This window comes from Lichenostomus cassidix, chromosome 9 (genome assembly GCF_008360975.1).
Source record: "Lichenostomus cassidix isolate B80296 chromosome 9, HeHo_3.0, whole genome shotgun sequence".
NCBI classification, from domain to species: domain Eukaryota; kingdom Metazoa; phylum Chordata; class Aves; order Passeriformes; family Meliphagidae; genus Lichenostomus; species Lichenostomus cassidix.
In genome coordinates this window covers 14380866-14397669 of record NC_139490.1, presented here as the reverse complement: position 1 = coordinate 14397669, position 16804 = coordinate 14380866, and the positions used below count along the sequence as shown (strand labels likewise).

At 36.4% G+C, this 16804-nt stretch overlaps 1 protein-coding gene across 8 annotated transcripts in view; it reads right to left on the bottom strand.

Moving 5' to 3' along the window:
* Nucleotides 1–840: 840 nt before the first annotated feature.
* Nucleotides 841–16804, bottom strand: part of XRN1 (5'-3' exoribonuclease 1) — a 38792-nt gene continuing 22828 nt past the window's right edge. For 2 of the 8 annotated variants that reach the window (XM_085069528.1, XM_085069526.1), the window contains exons 30-43: nucleotides 16003–16072; nucleotides 14719–14944; nucleotides 13968–14069; nucleotides 13197–13292; nucleotides 12855–12969; nucleotides 12279–12343; nucleotides 11774–11884; nucleotides 11291–11416; nucleotides 10819–10975; nucleotides 10321–10499; nucleotides 9995–10108; nucleotides 9790–9913; nucleotides 8638–8789; nucleotides 5417–8435 (exon numbers count right to left, since the gene is read on the bottom strand). In XM_085069528.1, coding sequence (XP_084925654.1) covers nucleotides 8145–8435; nucleotides 8638–8789; nucleotides 9790–9913; nucleotides 9995–10108; nucleotides 10321–10499; nucleotides 10819–10975; nucleotides 11291–11416; nucleotides 11774–11884; nucleotides 12279–12343; nucleotides 12855–12969; nucleotides 13197–13292; nucleotides 13968–14069; nucleotides 14719–14944; nucleotides 16003–16072 — 1928 coding nt within the window. In that variant the 3' untranslated portion in view covers nucleotides 5417–8144. Of the gene's footprint in view, nucleotides 938–1978; nucleotides 4464–5416; nucleotides 8436–8637; nucleotides 8790–9789; nucleotides 9914–9994; nucleotides 10109–10320; nucleotides 10500–10818; nucleotides 10976–11290; nucleotides 11417–11773; nucleotides 11885–12278; nucleotides 12344–12854; nucleotides 12970–13196; nucleotides 13293–13967; nucleotides 14070–14718; nucleotides 14945–16002; nucleotides 16073–16804 lie in introns of those variants that run through there. The other 6 variants (XR_014854054.1, XR_014854055.1, XR_014854053.1 and 3 more) reach the window with 6 other exon arrangements.

The following is a 16804-nucleotide window of genomic DNA, read 5'->3' as shown; positions in this document are numbered from 1 at the left end:
CGGAGCACGGAGCGCGGAGTGAGGGCGGCCGAGCGGCCGCGCCCGCCACAGCCCGCCGGGGGCGGCGCTCCTCCGGCCTGTGGGCGCGGGCAGCAGCGGGGCCGCCGCGCGGGCAGGTGGCGCCCGACGGGGGCGGCAGGGCAGGCCGCGGCCTGGAGCAGCGCGGGCGGGGCGCTCCGCCCGCCGCCAACTCACCGCCCAACGGTGGCGGGGCCTGCCCGGGATCCCACGGGAAGAGCGGGAACAGAACGGCAAAGCCCCGTGTTTCGTCTGTGCAGTCTCTGCATCAATCTACCACATGCACGTAAAAGGCTTTTACTTCAACACCAAATGTTAACGGCTTTTCTAAGACGCTGAATTCAGCGAGCACCACCGGGAGAGATGTCCCCGGTGCGATGCTGACCCCGCGAAAGAGTGCCTGACCCCAGCTCGTCCTTACAGTAACTGAGGTATGTTTGCTCCTAGGATTTGCCACTGAAGGCACTGAGGATCAGGGAACAAATCATACGTAGTTACACCAAGTCATGAGCTGCAGCAATTCTCTCGTGCCATCAGTTTGCTAGTACTACTAGAATTTAGTTTTAACTCAGATTTAATCAGAAGAATAAGTCAGTTTATTTTAACTCATTTGATTAGAGCAGAAAAAGCAAAAAACACATTGAAAATATTTCCCCCTTGCACTTCTGGTTTGGCCCCTCTTACAAAAAACTGCACTACGAACAACAAAACAGTATTATGTGAGGTAAGTCTGACATCACTGGATCTTTAAACCAGGAATGCTAACGACAGTGAAATGTCCCAGTGAAAGGCACATTAAGAAGAGGCTTCTCACCTCACGTGGGCATTCGCAGAGGTCACTGGGACAAAGGTTTGGATCACGGGGAAGTGAAGGCACATGAAAGAGAATGCCAAGAAACGACTGCCTTACCTCTCCTCCCTAAGGAACAACACATTAAAAAGTCACAACCTCTTTGACATTCTCTTTGGCTACGACTCGACAAGTTATAATCTCTTGACATTTAGCTAATAGATGGATGTCCAAGAAAGGTACCAAATACTTCAGTATCTGATTAAGAGACTTTCCTTCAAACTAATTTAGTTTATCGAAACTACCAGCACAATAATAATAATAATTTAAAACTTCTGATGAAAGCTCCCTCAATAAGATTCAGCATGTGTAACTCGTATAAAAGGCTAAAACCACTCCAAACATTAAAAAATTAAGAAGCCTTAAGAAAAATGCATCTGGATACCCTTTGTGTTTTTACAGTATCAATACAAGTGGGGCCTGTCTCACTGCAAGATGAAGCAAAACTTCAAAAAGGAAATGTATGCAGGTTACTTTTTTCTTTTAGAAGCTCTTAATGTAACAAATCCATACCCTTCTGATTGCATGGAAGTGACCATGTAAAGTCCATTTCTTCTAGACCTTAAATTCTGTTTACTATGTTAACAAAGAACTTAGCGGTGTGGAAAAAGATAACCTGAATCAACTTGCAAAGTTTCAGTGCATATGTAATCTTAGTTATAGACAGCATGTATTAAAATTGCTTCATTTATAAGAGGCTTATGAAATACAAATTTTAGATTATTGTTCTTTTTTTAATGTCATAATGCAATACAGGAGGCAATGGGCTTTGAGATGTGCACAGCATGTCCATACATGCCTTATCTGGCATTACTTTATATTTTTTTGTCATAAATAATATCATTCTCACATAGGTACTCTTTGTCTATCCAAAACCTTTGTCACCCTCAGAGAAAAATCGTATTGCCAATATGCATAAAAGCCCCAAGCCCATCTTGGCACAGGCAAAAAACATTAAATCTGAAGTGAAAATGCATGGGCACTTTGCACATACAAGCCTGCATAACCTCCACCACCAGCCTGAGTGTCCGTGTTGCAGCGAGAGCATGTGGGTGCCCTGTCACTGCTCAGAGCAGGGAGCTGGCACACCTGGCCTCACATACCAAGTACCTCAGCAGCCGTGTCCCATACTCCTGCATCTTCTCTGCTGAAATCCTCCGTTTCTCTGCTCTCTGGAAAGTGTGGCTGGTCTTATTTTTTACTTGACTATCAAACCAAATGAAAGAGTGGAGGCACTCCAGGGACCTGTCCAATGCTGTATAAAGGAAAGAGTTATTAAGTCAAACCAATCAAAAAGCAGAACACCAGGGTCAAGAAGATCCTACATTGCTGGCAGGGACAGCAAACCCCCTACCTGAATTCAATAATTCATATTGAATATTTCTAAGCAATATCATCACACTCAGCATGTTTCAGTCAGCAAGAAATACACTTTAGAGGATGATGCCAAACAAGAGGGGGTAAGGGACTTTGAGAGATGGAACTGCTACAGACCCAGCAGACGTAATTCCCAGAAAGAAAACATGATCTTGACACTGTCTCAACATTTTCTAAGACCAGATCATTAAATAAAATTTCCAAATTAACTGTATTTTGAATAGTTAACATTTTTTTAAAAATAAAAGTATTCTCAGGTGCATTTTTGTTGTGTGACTGATACACTGGAGCACCTTCAGTGTACTTCACCCAGGACTTCCAGTATGAATCAAACTTGCCACTGGCACTGCTAACAGGATTCCAGACACTGAGGTCCTGTAGAACAAGACCCAAAACTTCTAATGCATGGGGGGTTTTAATTTATCTGCTCTTCCTCAGCTGTTTTTTTGGTTAAGATGCATGTATCCTGCTACTACCTCCTCAAACTGTGAGTTAGCATTTTACCCGCTTAGCTCTACCTTTTTAACAACTTTTAACTTTTTGAAAGCATTGCCCGGGGGCCCTTAGTCAGTTTGCACACAGCCAAGAGCCCACTAATATCTTTTGCTCCATTGGCTGGTGCAGCCCACATCCACCATTCACTAAATGCCTGAAAACTTAACAGATGCACCAAAATGAAAGTGATGATCTTAAGGCAAATGTTGCTGCAATAACTTACCATATGACCCTTTCTCATCAGTTCCTCCTGTACTCTTGCCAGAATTTACCACTCTCCTCGAAGTCAACAGACAGAACCACATAAAGTGACATCAATGAATGAATCATGTTAGATTTGGGGGTAATTTGAGCTTTAGGCAGCCATAGATGTTTCCTAAGCAGTTCCATTCTTGCTAAATCATCCCTCCCTCACACTAGAAACTGTACCAATCCAGCTGTTCTTGGGGCTCCATGATGAACTATTAGGCTGCAGAATAACACAGGAGAGAGTGCCAATCAGATTAATTCCTTGATAAGGTTCATAATGTGGCAACACAGTTTGGCATGACCCAGAGGCAGTAAGTAATAAGAGACTGGTTAAACCAGGATTTTCACTAGAGAATTGCACATCAAATCTGTGCCCACATGCATGAGGTTTTGCACTGTGCCTTGAGACACAAGTGGTCCTTCCTTTCTGCCAGCTCTGCAACGCAAGTAAATTTTGACAGGAAATGAAGTGAACTTAAGGACAATCAAGTTTTAAGCCAAGAATTTATCTGCCAAAGCAAGTAAAGTGAAAACTGGTGGACTTTGTTAATGTTTAATTTTTTGCCCATTGTTTTTACTCCACCTAGGGAATATCTGCATTTGGAGAAGTGCAATGTGTATTAGCAAGATAATGTCCACCATCCTCTGGATGTCTCTTGAGGAATAATTGTGTGGACTGAAAATGATATCACTAAGAACAATTTTAAGAAAATAAATGATTGAGTTCCTGTCCATACGGGTGTACGTACATACATATGATGAATGGTCATGTGTACCTAGAAAATTCAGGGTTGAACAGCTCTTTAAAAGAACATTTATTTCAAGTCTAGAAATTAACAGAAAAAAGTTTTAAAAAGACAGAAAAATGGCCACCACTGAGACTTAATTAGAACAGAAGAATGGATCTACTAGGGGCTAAAGGGATAAAAAAGCACTGAAGAACGATTGTTTCAATAAGACCTAGCCATTAAAAAAATTGCAATTACACAAAATACAGGATCAAGTGTGATTATCAACCTTCATAAAGCACTGACAATGCAGTGATATTTACTGCATTTTTTTACCAGAAAAAAAAAGTTTTAAGGAAAAATGCTTTTTCTGTCCTTTCAAATATTAGGAATCAGGTTTACTATTTGCACTTGATGGTATTGTGACAATTCCTTTGATTTGTATTGTATTTCAAAGCAGAAATGAAAGAGGAAATTTGTAAATTATAGAAAAACAAGACTAAACACACCCTCAAAAATTGACAGCAATAACAAACTGTTGTTGGAACCATGGATTCTTTTAGTAAAGAACAGCTACTCACCTCATATCAGATTCTTCAGAACATTTATCAGTTACAGTCTCAATATTCATTGGTCCTCATGCACCTGAATTTGAATTCTTTTGGCCAAGAGTGTGTATTCAGACTGCCCTTATGCCCTTGATGTCACTGTGTCCCCTTTCCAGATACAGAAAGAGAAGAACATAACTGTCTCTCAATCGTAAGGAAGGCTGGTTATGGAACACGTAAGGAGATCACATTGCAAATAAAAAGAATAAATAAACATCCTTATTGTAAGTAACAATTTCTTCTTTGAGATTCCTCACCCTCAGGGTTCATCTATATAGTAGTTCAGATCAACTGAAATAAATTGAACAAAAGTCTTGTAATTTTTGAATGGGAACATCCATGCAAGATTTGTTCTGCACTAATTGATACACTTTCAAGTTATCCCTTTATTTAATTGGTTTGAATTTTCTTTAGTGCTGTATATTGAGATGGCAGAACTTGCCATGCAGGGTAACAGCACTTACAAGCTCATTGACTAATCATTTGAAGACAGTTTACGAAATGCAAGATTTTATCTTGGTATCTTCAAGTTGAGCAACATGACCTGAGTGTATATACCAACCAGACCTGCTCTATACAGAAACACCAATTTGCATACAGTTACACAAAGTTGCAGCAGCAGGTCATGCTAAGAGTGTACTCCATTCTTTATGCTGATTGCTTTAAACAAGCTAATTCACACTAAACTGTGTAAGAAAGAAATTAACATTCTGCTTCTCACCCATCAGCTGGTTTTGCATCTTGTTAAAAACCATCAGGATTGAGCTTACTGGAAAATAACCTTACTGATTTCTCTATAATGGGGTTTTTATATCAAATTGGTGACAAGGCCAAAAAATTTTTGGAAGATCGGTATCATGTTAAATGGTTTTAATTGCAAGGTGACCAATAGCCTTTTGAAAAAAAACTTTGTACTTGGATCTCAGTTACAGCTGAAAGCCATCAAGAAACAGTCAGGAGGACAGGTGCTGCTTCTGAGAATCACAGAAACTGAGGTTCATGAGATTTAATTTATATCTTAAACTTTTGGGTTGGAGCATACACAAGTTCCCACGTAATATTTGGAAATAAAACAGTGAAAATAGGTAATGTTTCTTTTTTCAATATTTAATACAAGCAGACACAGACACAATTTAAAAAATTACTCTATTGCATTAGAGTTCTATATAGCATTTAAGCTTTATGAATGTTTTTCCTTCAGTGTAGCATATATCCATATTCCAAAATATCTTTGCACAGTCTTTGTGCAACTACATGCTAAAAATCTGCAAATGCACACTTAACACTAAACAGCACAAAAAATACATTCTGTTTCCATTCATATGCAAATTTAAAACATTTCACTTGGCAGATAAACAATGAAAAGTTATTTTAAAAAAATCAGAAACTACAAAAATGCGCACATAAAAGTCTTCCCTTTTGGATTTTTAGTAAAATACTGCTCTGTATAAGATCTAATGAAAAACTCCAGTGCTTACAAAATACTTTATATCTATGAGAAAAAGAAATGCTTAAATTTATATTTGTAGGAGTTAAACATAATGACCTTGTTAAAATATAAAAATGAAATCCAAGGGGACATGGCATAGATCAATGCAGATGTCACATCTACCAGGACATGTAAAACTGTAATTAACTGGGCACCAGGCAGTCAGTATCATAGAATAGATAAACTAAAAATCAGGGACTAATACAATACGCAGCAGCTACAGAATAAAGGGTTTAACCACCTATATATACTGCACATAACAATTCCACTTGAAGAGGGAGCAGAAATCTTAGTCTGAAGTAGAATAATTAATAAAAAATGCTGTGTTCACTAGTACATATGAGTATAGCATCCTCCATAACTTCATTTCTCAAAAATCTGCATAAATTGGCTACACAGACACATCAAAATTCTGTGATGCAAGAGTCTAACATAGCCTCCTCTGTCACGGCAATTTTCAAATAGGTGTTTTCATTTATGATCAGATCATTCAGATCGATATGGTGCACTAACTAAATGTCACATAACCACTTCAAAAATATTGGCATGGCAGCATCATGTCAGTCTCGTGTTGCTAATGACAATAGAACACCAAAAAACACAACTTCCCCTTCACAGAATATGGCTTTGAACCTCTTGAGACTGGATGACTATAAAGAGAACAACAAAATCAATGTCATTTAAGGCCATATGTAGACTATTCCACAAGTTTTGTGATACTAAGTAAAATAAAATAAAATTTCTTAACCTTGTTTTTACCTCTGTGATCCTTTTTATACGGTTTGCTGCTATTCTACAAATACTGCTGAGCCAACAACTGTTTTGGAGAAATAAAGATGAAAAAAAACTGTAACACATTAATAATGTGAAACTTCATAGTACACCATGAAATGGAGGCAAAAAACCAAATGAAAGAAAGTCTACAGACTTGCAGATGCAGAATGAAACCTGTTCAGAAGCAACAAAATGAATCACTCAAGTATGCTTTATTTCTGGTTCCTGGGCCTTAGAGGAAAAATACTTTTTTTTCTAGAACAGGTTAGAATAAAGAAGAAAAATGAAACTTAATAATGTCAGTAAGCAGTACCAACAGAGGTTTCAAATTTTTTCTTAGACTGAAGATTTTATATTAGTGTCCATAAGAATAGTACATGTGGTTTAAAAGCAGTACAAGGACCTTTGAGCCTTTTATTTTTTCCTACATGAACTAAGAATCACATAGGTCTGTCCAAAAATTCAAGTCTGTTTTTTGTCTGAATATTCTTATGGAACCAATAGCAACAGTTACTGATAATTCAATTTTGCAACACAGAAATTCTCACACAAAACTAAAAAAATAAATATTAAAAGTCACTAGTAACAAAAAATTAACTACTATAGAGAAGGTTTCAGGGCACAGACTATTAGACGAAGAAAGGGACTCTAAGTAAACACAACTTTGACAGCCATCTGGCAAAATGGGACATCCTTAAACTCTGGCCATTTTTATAGTTTCGAAAAAATTCATGGTATAACAAGCATTTGGGAGGCTATGCACATCTGTAGTAGATAACTTTGCTATTTCATCATCAGAAAACAATTAAATTGGTAGATTAAAAAAAAATTAAATGTACTTTACCAAAGGGGTCCCTACTTTGCAAATATTTTATTCAAGACATCCTATAAATTAATCTCCTGGAACAGACTGTGCAAGAGCAACCACCTTTTGCCACTCCAACACCAGACACACAAAACCACCTATGTTCTGAAAGCTGTAAAGCTGTTGCCCTCTAGTACAAAACCCAGCAGTTTGTGCTTAGAGCAGATTCGGCAGTTTCTCTGTAGTTAGCTTTTAGTTACACTGATTCAACTCAGAACGACCTGGAGAGCCAATATAAAAGCTGCATTTAAATAATTTTTCCTTTCTGTCTTGCTACACTATTTAAAAACAAGCTAGAGTACAAAAGGTCATGCTAAACACTGTTAGATGCCCAACTTATTACTGCTCCATATCCCTCCCAAAAAGCACATCAAACCTGAGTTAAGGTTGCCACTGTTATTGCTGCTTACCCGATATAGTCTGTAAGCCACTGTATAGAAACCTAGGCACAAGGAATGGCATGGCAACCTTAACTCAGTATTTGCTGGCTTTCGTTAATTTAACTGAAAATAAAATAGTTTTAACATAATTTTTATCGTTTTAATGACAACCTAAAAATCATAGCAAATAAAATGTATTTCCTTCTATATTAAAGTGGCTGGTCTTTTCAATAGAGATTTCTGATTTTTTTAAATGATAGAACATAACAGTGGGGGAAGAGTTAAAGATAAAATACACCTAGCTACCATATTTATTCTGAAGATTTTGGTGCGCCAAAATTGACAGCCAGTTTTCTTGGCTTTCGCTTGCTGGAAGTGTTTGGTGTTGATTTGTTATGAGGAACACTTGGAGTAGCCACATTGTCTTGAAATGAAACAGTGGATTGAGCAGCTTGAGGAGGTTTTAAAGGAGCTGAAGAACTATCTTGTTGAATGTGGTCAGAAGACACTGGCTGTTCATTCTTTAGTGGTGCAGCTTGAGGGGAACTCTGAAACTCCTTGAGTTCAAAGTTTTTCTTGCTAGCAGCCCTTTTTTTAGTTACCTTTAAATTAAATAAATATTATTTAACAGAATGCATTCTCAGAAAAACTGCAAATATTCCACTTTCAGAAAACATGCATATGTTTTTTTAACAATAACTTTACAATACTAAATAATACTTCACAATGGGGATGTTGCTGCATTCATCCTGTAGAAACATTTTTTACAAATTTACAATATTAAGACAAACCTGCTGCTCTTACCTGCAGAGGTATAAACTGGTTGTGAGAACCAACTGGTATAGTTCCTGCAAGAGACGCATTTGCTGGATAGGAGCCAGGATAATAATGCTTAGGCACTGGAGCTCCCCAGGACACTGGACCAAACATGTGAGATGATGGAGGCATCATATTAGCTATGAAAATAAGACAGTTTTAGCTCACTTTCCTCAAAAAAATGATACAAACTCCCCAAGAGCCCAGGAGTACCCCAACTACATTTGTCTGCATGTTGTTTATCTTTCCAGTAAAGCCTCATATGCTTCATATTTACATCAAAATTGCTAAGTATTTATTTATTATCAAAAGCCCCCAAACAAACAGAACTATGCCTAGATGACAACACAAGTCAGAGCACTTAAGTCATGGTATCTGCATTCCAGAGTGCACATAATGTAGGATCTCTGCATCCTCAGCTGAGCCAATTGTACTAGCAGAAGGCTGCAAGTTTAGGCCATCAGTTTGGAACACATCAACAATAGAGAAACCCCAGAGAAAAGAGACATAGCAGCTGCAAGATGGGTTTCTAGGATGCCACAACAGTGCTAACTCATTAATTCCTAGTAAATGTGAGATTCAGTAGAATACAAAACAGCCAGGAGCCAGAAACATCACCAGGACTTTTAGCAATTTTGGGGGGATTACTTACCATGCTCATGTTTGGCAGTGTACAACAGGATTTTGATGCAGTGCTTCAGTGAAAATTGGTTATACACAAATAAAAATACTACTGCATGGAGAAAATTTAACTATATGCAGTGGGGGGAAAATCCATGTAAAAAAAATCAAGAAAGCTATTTCTTACACATTCTGCACTGGAACTATCTGCTTTGAAATAATTACTGTTGTTTTGAAGGAAATAAAAAAAAAAATTGAAAAAGCACCTAAGACTGAATGGACAAATACATTCTTGAGAAATTAAAATAATTAATAGAGATGATTCTTTATATTAAATTAATCTGCACAGTGATGGGAAAAGGATCATACACTGTTTTCAAAACTGTTCAGACACACCAGTACACACATAAAGACCGAAAAAAATGAGACTTCCTGAAAGGCATTCATCTTCATATAAAGAAGTACACAATTATAGGACATCATGATATTATCTGAAATGTGTACTAGTCAAACACCTACCAGGGGGCTGTGCAAATACTGGAGGAATTGATCCAGGTGGTACAGGAACTCCTAGTGGTTGATAGTTCGGAAACACTGGTGGAGGCGGAGGTGGAGGCGAAGTGAAGTTCACTCCTATAGAACTCTATCAAGAAGGATACAGAGGTTTACCAACAGATGCAATGCAACAGAGGCGAAGATATTAAAAGGTTTTTTACATTCTCACCAAGCGCTGTAAAGCAAAAAGCGCAGCTTTCTCCTTCGCTTCCGCTTCGGAATGACACTGCGGTCCATGAACCAGCAAACCATTTGACAGTTTTATGTGACAAACTGTCATGGTCTAGGAAAATGAGAGAAAAGATTTTTGAGGGAATTTGTATTGCTAACTAACTGTGAGACAGAAACAGAAGATTTGTCTCTTTGTTTTAAAAAAGATAACAAAGGGAGCTAAGGTTTATTTTCAGATGGATTTCAGTGGTCAGTCCAAATATTTAATATAGGACAGTTGATATAAAGTTGATAACTTGTACTTTTGCAGAAAAAACTGTTTACCTGTGGTGTTTTTAGGAAAGAGAAATCTGGTTGCGACATTCCAAGAAGAGAACAAATACGACAAAGTTCAGAAACAGTAGACAGTGCAGGCTGTGGACAAGCGAAAGGGTGAACTCCAGTTTCCATTGCTGGTGGGTTCTGAGGGCCTCCAGGGCTGTGAGGCTTGTTCATATAAGCAGCTGACAAAAGGAAAAAAAAGGCTGTATCACAAGTATTTCCTGCACTAAAAGGATGGCAATTTGGTTATTGGCCAAAAAAAAAAAAAAAAAAGAAGAAGAAATAAAAGCTTAGTTGATTTTTTCCTGGTATTTTCATGTTGTTGAACAAAAAGCAGGTGACTATATCTGAAAAGAGTTTTAGATTTAAATATAGATGTAGAACTGAAAAAAGATGGAAAATTTATTACTGTATTTTGATAAACAGTACTCTGCTGAAGCTGTGTTCTAAAATGTCACTACAAGGTGAAGCTCTGAGTTATGAGCTGATGGTTAAACATACCCATTTTTTTTGTTGGTCGGTATTGCACAGCAGCTCCATGGCAATCCTGTCTGCTAGAGGGAGCAGGAACATCATTAACTTGTGATTTCACTTCATTCCTTGTTTGCAGATCTGAGCCATCTATCTTCAAAATCTCTTTGAGCATCTGTGTTCCTTTCTTTAAAAATAAAATAAACCACTCAGGGCATGCTGGCATTCAGATAACATGACCTTCTTAACACTGATTACCATAATTGATAACAGAATCTGAATTTTTATTTTCCAGTGAGTTACATTTTATCAAAGCAAAGATAATAATGTCTTAGCATAAACAAATGTGTTTGCTAATTTTCTTTGAGAATAGCTACTTAAAAACTCATTAATATGTTTAAAAAAGCAGTATGAGGTTTCATTGACTTTCTTTAAATAAAAGCATTGATGCTAAGATAGCAGACGCTAAACTGCAGTGTAATGATTCCTGCAGTATACAGACCATAGCAAATGACTGTGGTGACAGATGTTCTTCATTTGTAGCTCTTGCTTCCTTGGAATAAGTCTGCACTTCATTTTCTTTGGAAATCTTCAAAGAGGCTAGAAGGCTTTCCAGTTCATTGTCCTTCTTAAAGAAGAAAAAAGGTACAGCAGCTTAGTGTATTTACAAGCAGATGCAAGAGGAAAGGCGTATGAACTTGAGGTTATGTTATTCTCATACAGATTTCTTTCTCTCTTAGCTTGGGCAGGTCACAGTCATGTCTGTTCTGAGTGTGAACAGATATCCAGAGACTGCATCAAGTTCTGCGTATTAAAATGCACAAGTATTGACCATGCGAGAATTGATTTAAAGATCAGTTACACACATTTGTCTTCTTTTTTAAACATGAATTTGCACACACGTAGCTAGGAACAATTAAAACAAAATGGACTGGAAATTGAAGTTACTGAAAGAGCACAAGAAAGTCAACTCTTGAGATGCTACCTTTCCACCTGTGCAGGGACCATCAACTGCAGCCCTCTGAATTACAGGCATGTTGGGACTTTCATTTCTCTTCAAAAGCTTGACATTGTACTTATTCACACCTGAAAAATTCTGAAATAAATTGCAGCAATTATTATTGAATACTCTATTACTCATTACAACACAATCATATTCGAAATGCATCTTCAAATAGCTTTCACAAGCTAATATTCTTAGAGGATTACAGCTTACGGAACACCTAGCACTTGTGTTTGCTCATTACAGCATAGCTTTTACAGTCTAAGAGGAATAGGAAAGGTGTTTTTTATCATCATACATTTTATGCAGTTTCTCTCATATTCTGTCTATAAAATCTCTAATGAAAAAGAAAAAATCTCAGAAATAAACTTTACCTACTAAAAGAATCAACTAAGATACCAGTTAAAGACAAATCTGTAAACTGATAAATCACCTCAGAGTAAAATGAAAAGAAAAGAATACATTTACTCAGTACAGACAAAATTACCTGTTGGTTTGATATTTTATTATGTGGTTGACTTTCACCTCTTGTAACTTTGGAATCTTCTTTAACTACAAAAGAATGCATTCTTTTGAAATGCTCTTAAAAACTGTGATACTGAAGACTCAATAAAATTAGTAACTCCATACAAGTACACAGAGTTGCATTAATTTTAATGGTTTTATCAAATGTTTATTTCTTACTTCAAAGGTCATTTGGTGTATGCTTTTCTTCTAGGATAAAATAAAATTAAGTATATGCAATAATGTATCTAATTTTGTATTTTACAAATATGATCACAAGCAGATTTTCAGACACATGGTATTTTGTTTGGTTTTTAAATCAGATGGGTGGCAAGTCAACAGAACACAGAACAACTTGCCTAAAAGGTTCATGATTAAGTGTGGAACAATCTCATATGCACACCAGGGACATTATTTGACAGTAACAAGTGCAATGCAGTGTTTATGGAACTATAATAAATTATTTCCTGTCAATAACTACAAAAAGCTCAACAGACATTTCAATGAAGATCAGATAAAGCAAGTAGTTCTACTAAAAGTTTCTAATTATAGTACTTACATTTTTTATAAGGCTCCTGTTTTCTTTGCTGACATTTAAAGCTGCCATCATTGAAGCCTGGCTTATAAAACTGATGGCCAGCTCCCAGCTTGATTTCCTGAGGTAGAACTGCACCCTAGGATTTCAAACATCAAAGCTTAACCAGAAAACTGTGTAGCTATTATTTACATAGTAGTGCCCTATGATTACCCCTTTCCAGAGCTAAACATACTCTGGGTAACACCACTTTCATCCAGAGGATTTATTTGTAACATAAAGCTTTCTGATACAATGAACTGATGTATGAAATTAAGTACCTTCACATTTTGAATGCAGGGATCTGTTTAAAGTTTCTACACTAACCTTCTCATGCATGTTTTGTTGAATGTGATGAGACTTCCCAGAACTCTGCAATGACTGCCATATGCTGCAGAATTCATCATCTTGCTTACTCTGTGCCTGACAAAATAAAAAACAAGACCCCAAACAAACTCAGCAGCTATAAACTCAACTTTAGAAAAGTTAAATATGTACCTAGACATTCCAGAAATTGTAAGGTTCAAGTTTAACAGTCCTCAGATGACAGAACTTTTCATAGTGACACTCGTACAAGTTGCAGGTAATTAATTATGAAACAAGCTGAGGTAGTTTTTACTAAGAATCACTACTGAACTGAAATGAGCTTAGTTTGTTTTGAAAGTGGCTTTGTTTTGTTATTAACTGAAGTTATGAGTATAGGAAAGATGATTAAGTATAATGAAACTCAGATAACAATTCAAAAGCATACTTTCATACTGGGAGGAATTCCTAGATTTTATTATTATTGATTTCTTTTGTAAGTCCTTACCAATAAAGCTCAATCACTTCATTACATTACAGGTATGTTACCACAGAACTGAAGCCCAGCTATGCAAAGAAACACTTCTAAAAATCTAGAACCTAAACAAGGATAACACAGGATTTTATATTAATTCAAGAACTGAGAACAGTTCTGCTCCAGTCTGTATTTGAACTAAAACATCTGATATACTAAAACAAAGCAATTTATTAATCATGAGAAAACGACACCCACCCTGAACAGAGGGCCAAAATAGAGACATTTGGGTCCGATACTAAAAGAATCCAAATACTTACTTTATTTTTCTGATTGCCACTCAGAAATGATCCTTTCTGGGGTGAGTTAGAGTTGCCCTGATTTTCAGCCCTGAGATTGTAATGCTGTCTTCCATTCAGTTGCTAAATCATTGAGAGAAAAAAAAAATCAGAAGTGTTTCATTGTCTTACATTTTTTTCTGGAAAGTAGTTTTTCATGTATAGACATGAAAAACATGACACAACTGCTTTCAAACACACCCATAGCTAAATGAAGTTACTAATTAAGGTAAATTTGTTTAAAGAATTCTCTTGTTAAAAAAATAAAGTGTCATTAAACCACCTAGAACCTCAATTCACTTGTAATTCTTCTTCTTTATTGTAGTTTCAAAGTAAATCATAACCAAGAAGCAAAACTGATAGGGAAATCATGTCTTCCCTTCCTAAGCATCGACAAACAGTCTACAGGAAGCATTAATTGCATCAAAGCTTTAAGGAAATAATTGCATCTCTGCCCAAACACACTATTTGTTGATACCAAATGTTTCACTACTCCGAACTAAATATCTGTCTCTCAGAAAAGCAACTGGAATTAATCAGAGCAAAACAACTGTCAATAAGGAAATTTTAGTCCTTTTCATTATTAGATTAATTAATTTCTCCAACATAAGAATTATTCTACTTCTAATATATTGACATAAAAATTAAATTTTCTTTGTACCAATGAAGATAACCCTGTCAGTAATCCAGATTCTAGGGAAAAACATTTTGTACAAATGCAAAAAAGTCTTACTTGAGTAGGAACAAAAAGGGAGCGAGGAGAATGGTTGAGGCCTCCCAGATGCACTTTTTGTGAGCATACAGATGACAGATCAGATGCATATGAGTTGTAGTTATTCACTGCTGGCTGAGGTTTGACTATGGCCATCAGCTTTTGATTTCCCATTTCGGACCGACTACCATGAGACAGGTTAATTAAGGCACTTGAGGGCAGGCGATAACCTCTGGCAGGTGAGCACCTTAAGAAAAGTGAATTCCATAGTTGTTTCATGCAGTTTAATTGTTGCCAAAAGATAATGACTCAAATTTGAACAACAGAGGCTGAAAACTATCCAATACTGAAATCTAGTAGCATTGCAGACAACCTGAAACCCATGGCTTCCCTTTGCCCTCTGGCTGTCAAACAGTAATTACCACTGCTCTGAGTTTATATTGTACCTTTCTGTGTTGAGCTTAGAGAATTTTTAAGATGAGTGAATTGTTATAGCACAGTTCTATAGCAAATATTTTTATAAAAGAATCAGAAAACAATATTCTTTTATTTTTCAGAAATGAAAACTGAAGTTTCAGTTTCAGTAGCAGAATTACAAATTGAAGTTAAGCAGCATTTCTGAATACTGAGAATTATCAGCGTTACAGGACATGCAAAGGCTCTGTTTGTGCTACGATTGCTGAATGCAGGTAGCAGGTATGAATGTCCTCTAACTTCCATCATTACAGCCTTCTTTTAGGTAAGAACAGTAAAATGAAGCCTGCTCGGTTAATTTGAGCACTTAGAAATTTAGCTGTTTCCTTAAATACAGAAGAGTTATCATACTTAAAAGCACCTCCAACCTCCTGAAGAACAGTTCAGGTTTTTGATGATGGTTGGAATTTAGTGCCTAAGTATTGATTACTGATAGGTCAGAGTCCCTCCTTCAGAGGAACAGATGGCTACTGGCTAGTTTTAATCTACATGTTGAATACATACTGATAAGAATCTATTTTCAACATATCTGTTTAGAAAGACATTTGGATCTAGTGCTTTATTCTACTGGTTCATATTTCCTTTTTACAAGTCAGAAGTTAAAATAAAACAAAAAAAAAAACCTGAAGAGCATTTCCACAATATAATATGCTTCATAAAAATTGTCACTACTCAAAGACAATAAAGAAACAGAAAAGAAATAAAAACTAACACTACCAAGAAACAAAGTTTTAAGAAGAGGCATTAAAAATACTCAACCAAACCAAAGCCAACAATTTCACGTCGTCTGTAGCAATAGCACGAAATAACTCAAAACTCCCCTCCACAAACCTTATAGTGAGGCCTCCAAGGAATTCTTCATCAAACAGAACTTCAAAGAGCACATCTGTTTCTCTAGTAGCTATAGAAAACAAAGTAAAACATCATCCTATATAAGTCACATTAGTTACTTCAATTTAAAGTATGTAAATATCTATACTAGTTATGCAATAAAGAATGAAAAGACCAAAAATGAACAAAAAACGCCCAACTTCTTTCTGAGTAATTTCATTAGCAGGAATTTGGAAATGCTTCTCTAGGTCACATATATGTCTGCCCTTTAAGATATAGTTTCAACCCTAGGTCTACCATGCATACACCTTACCAATGTGCATTAATAGAACTGCAGTTTATAGCAGTATGTCACAGTTGTCAGCAACTGTCAGAAAAGAGACACAAGCCAATTTCACATTCAGGCAGTCAGAAACTAACCGCTTTAATATTAACTTCTCGCGTAATGACTGACCAATACACCTTTAAAATTATATTAGTATATAATAACTACGGAGAAAAGAATATTTAAAAAGAAAAAAAGGCAACCAAGTCTAGTCTATTCAAGATTCTGTTAGAATGCAAACTGATAGAGAAAGCAACTATTGATATGACAGATAAGAAAACCATTTGTAATACTAGATCTCAAACTGCTACACTCCGCAGGGCTTGATAAATCCTTTTATTTACTTGAAATAGATTTACAGTTAATCTTCTTGTCAAAGAAGATACAAATCCATTCCGATTAATGGAAATTTAATATCACAGAATAAAAATAAAAATTCAAAATAAAACAATTTAAGACAAATCATATTTGATGAAG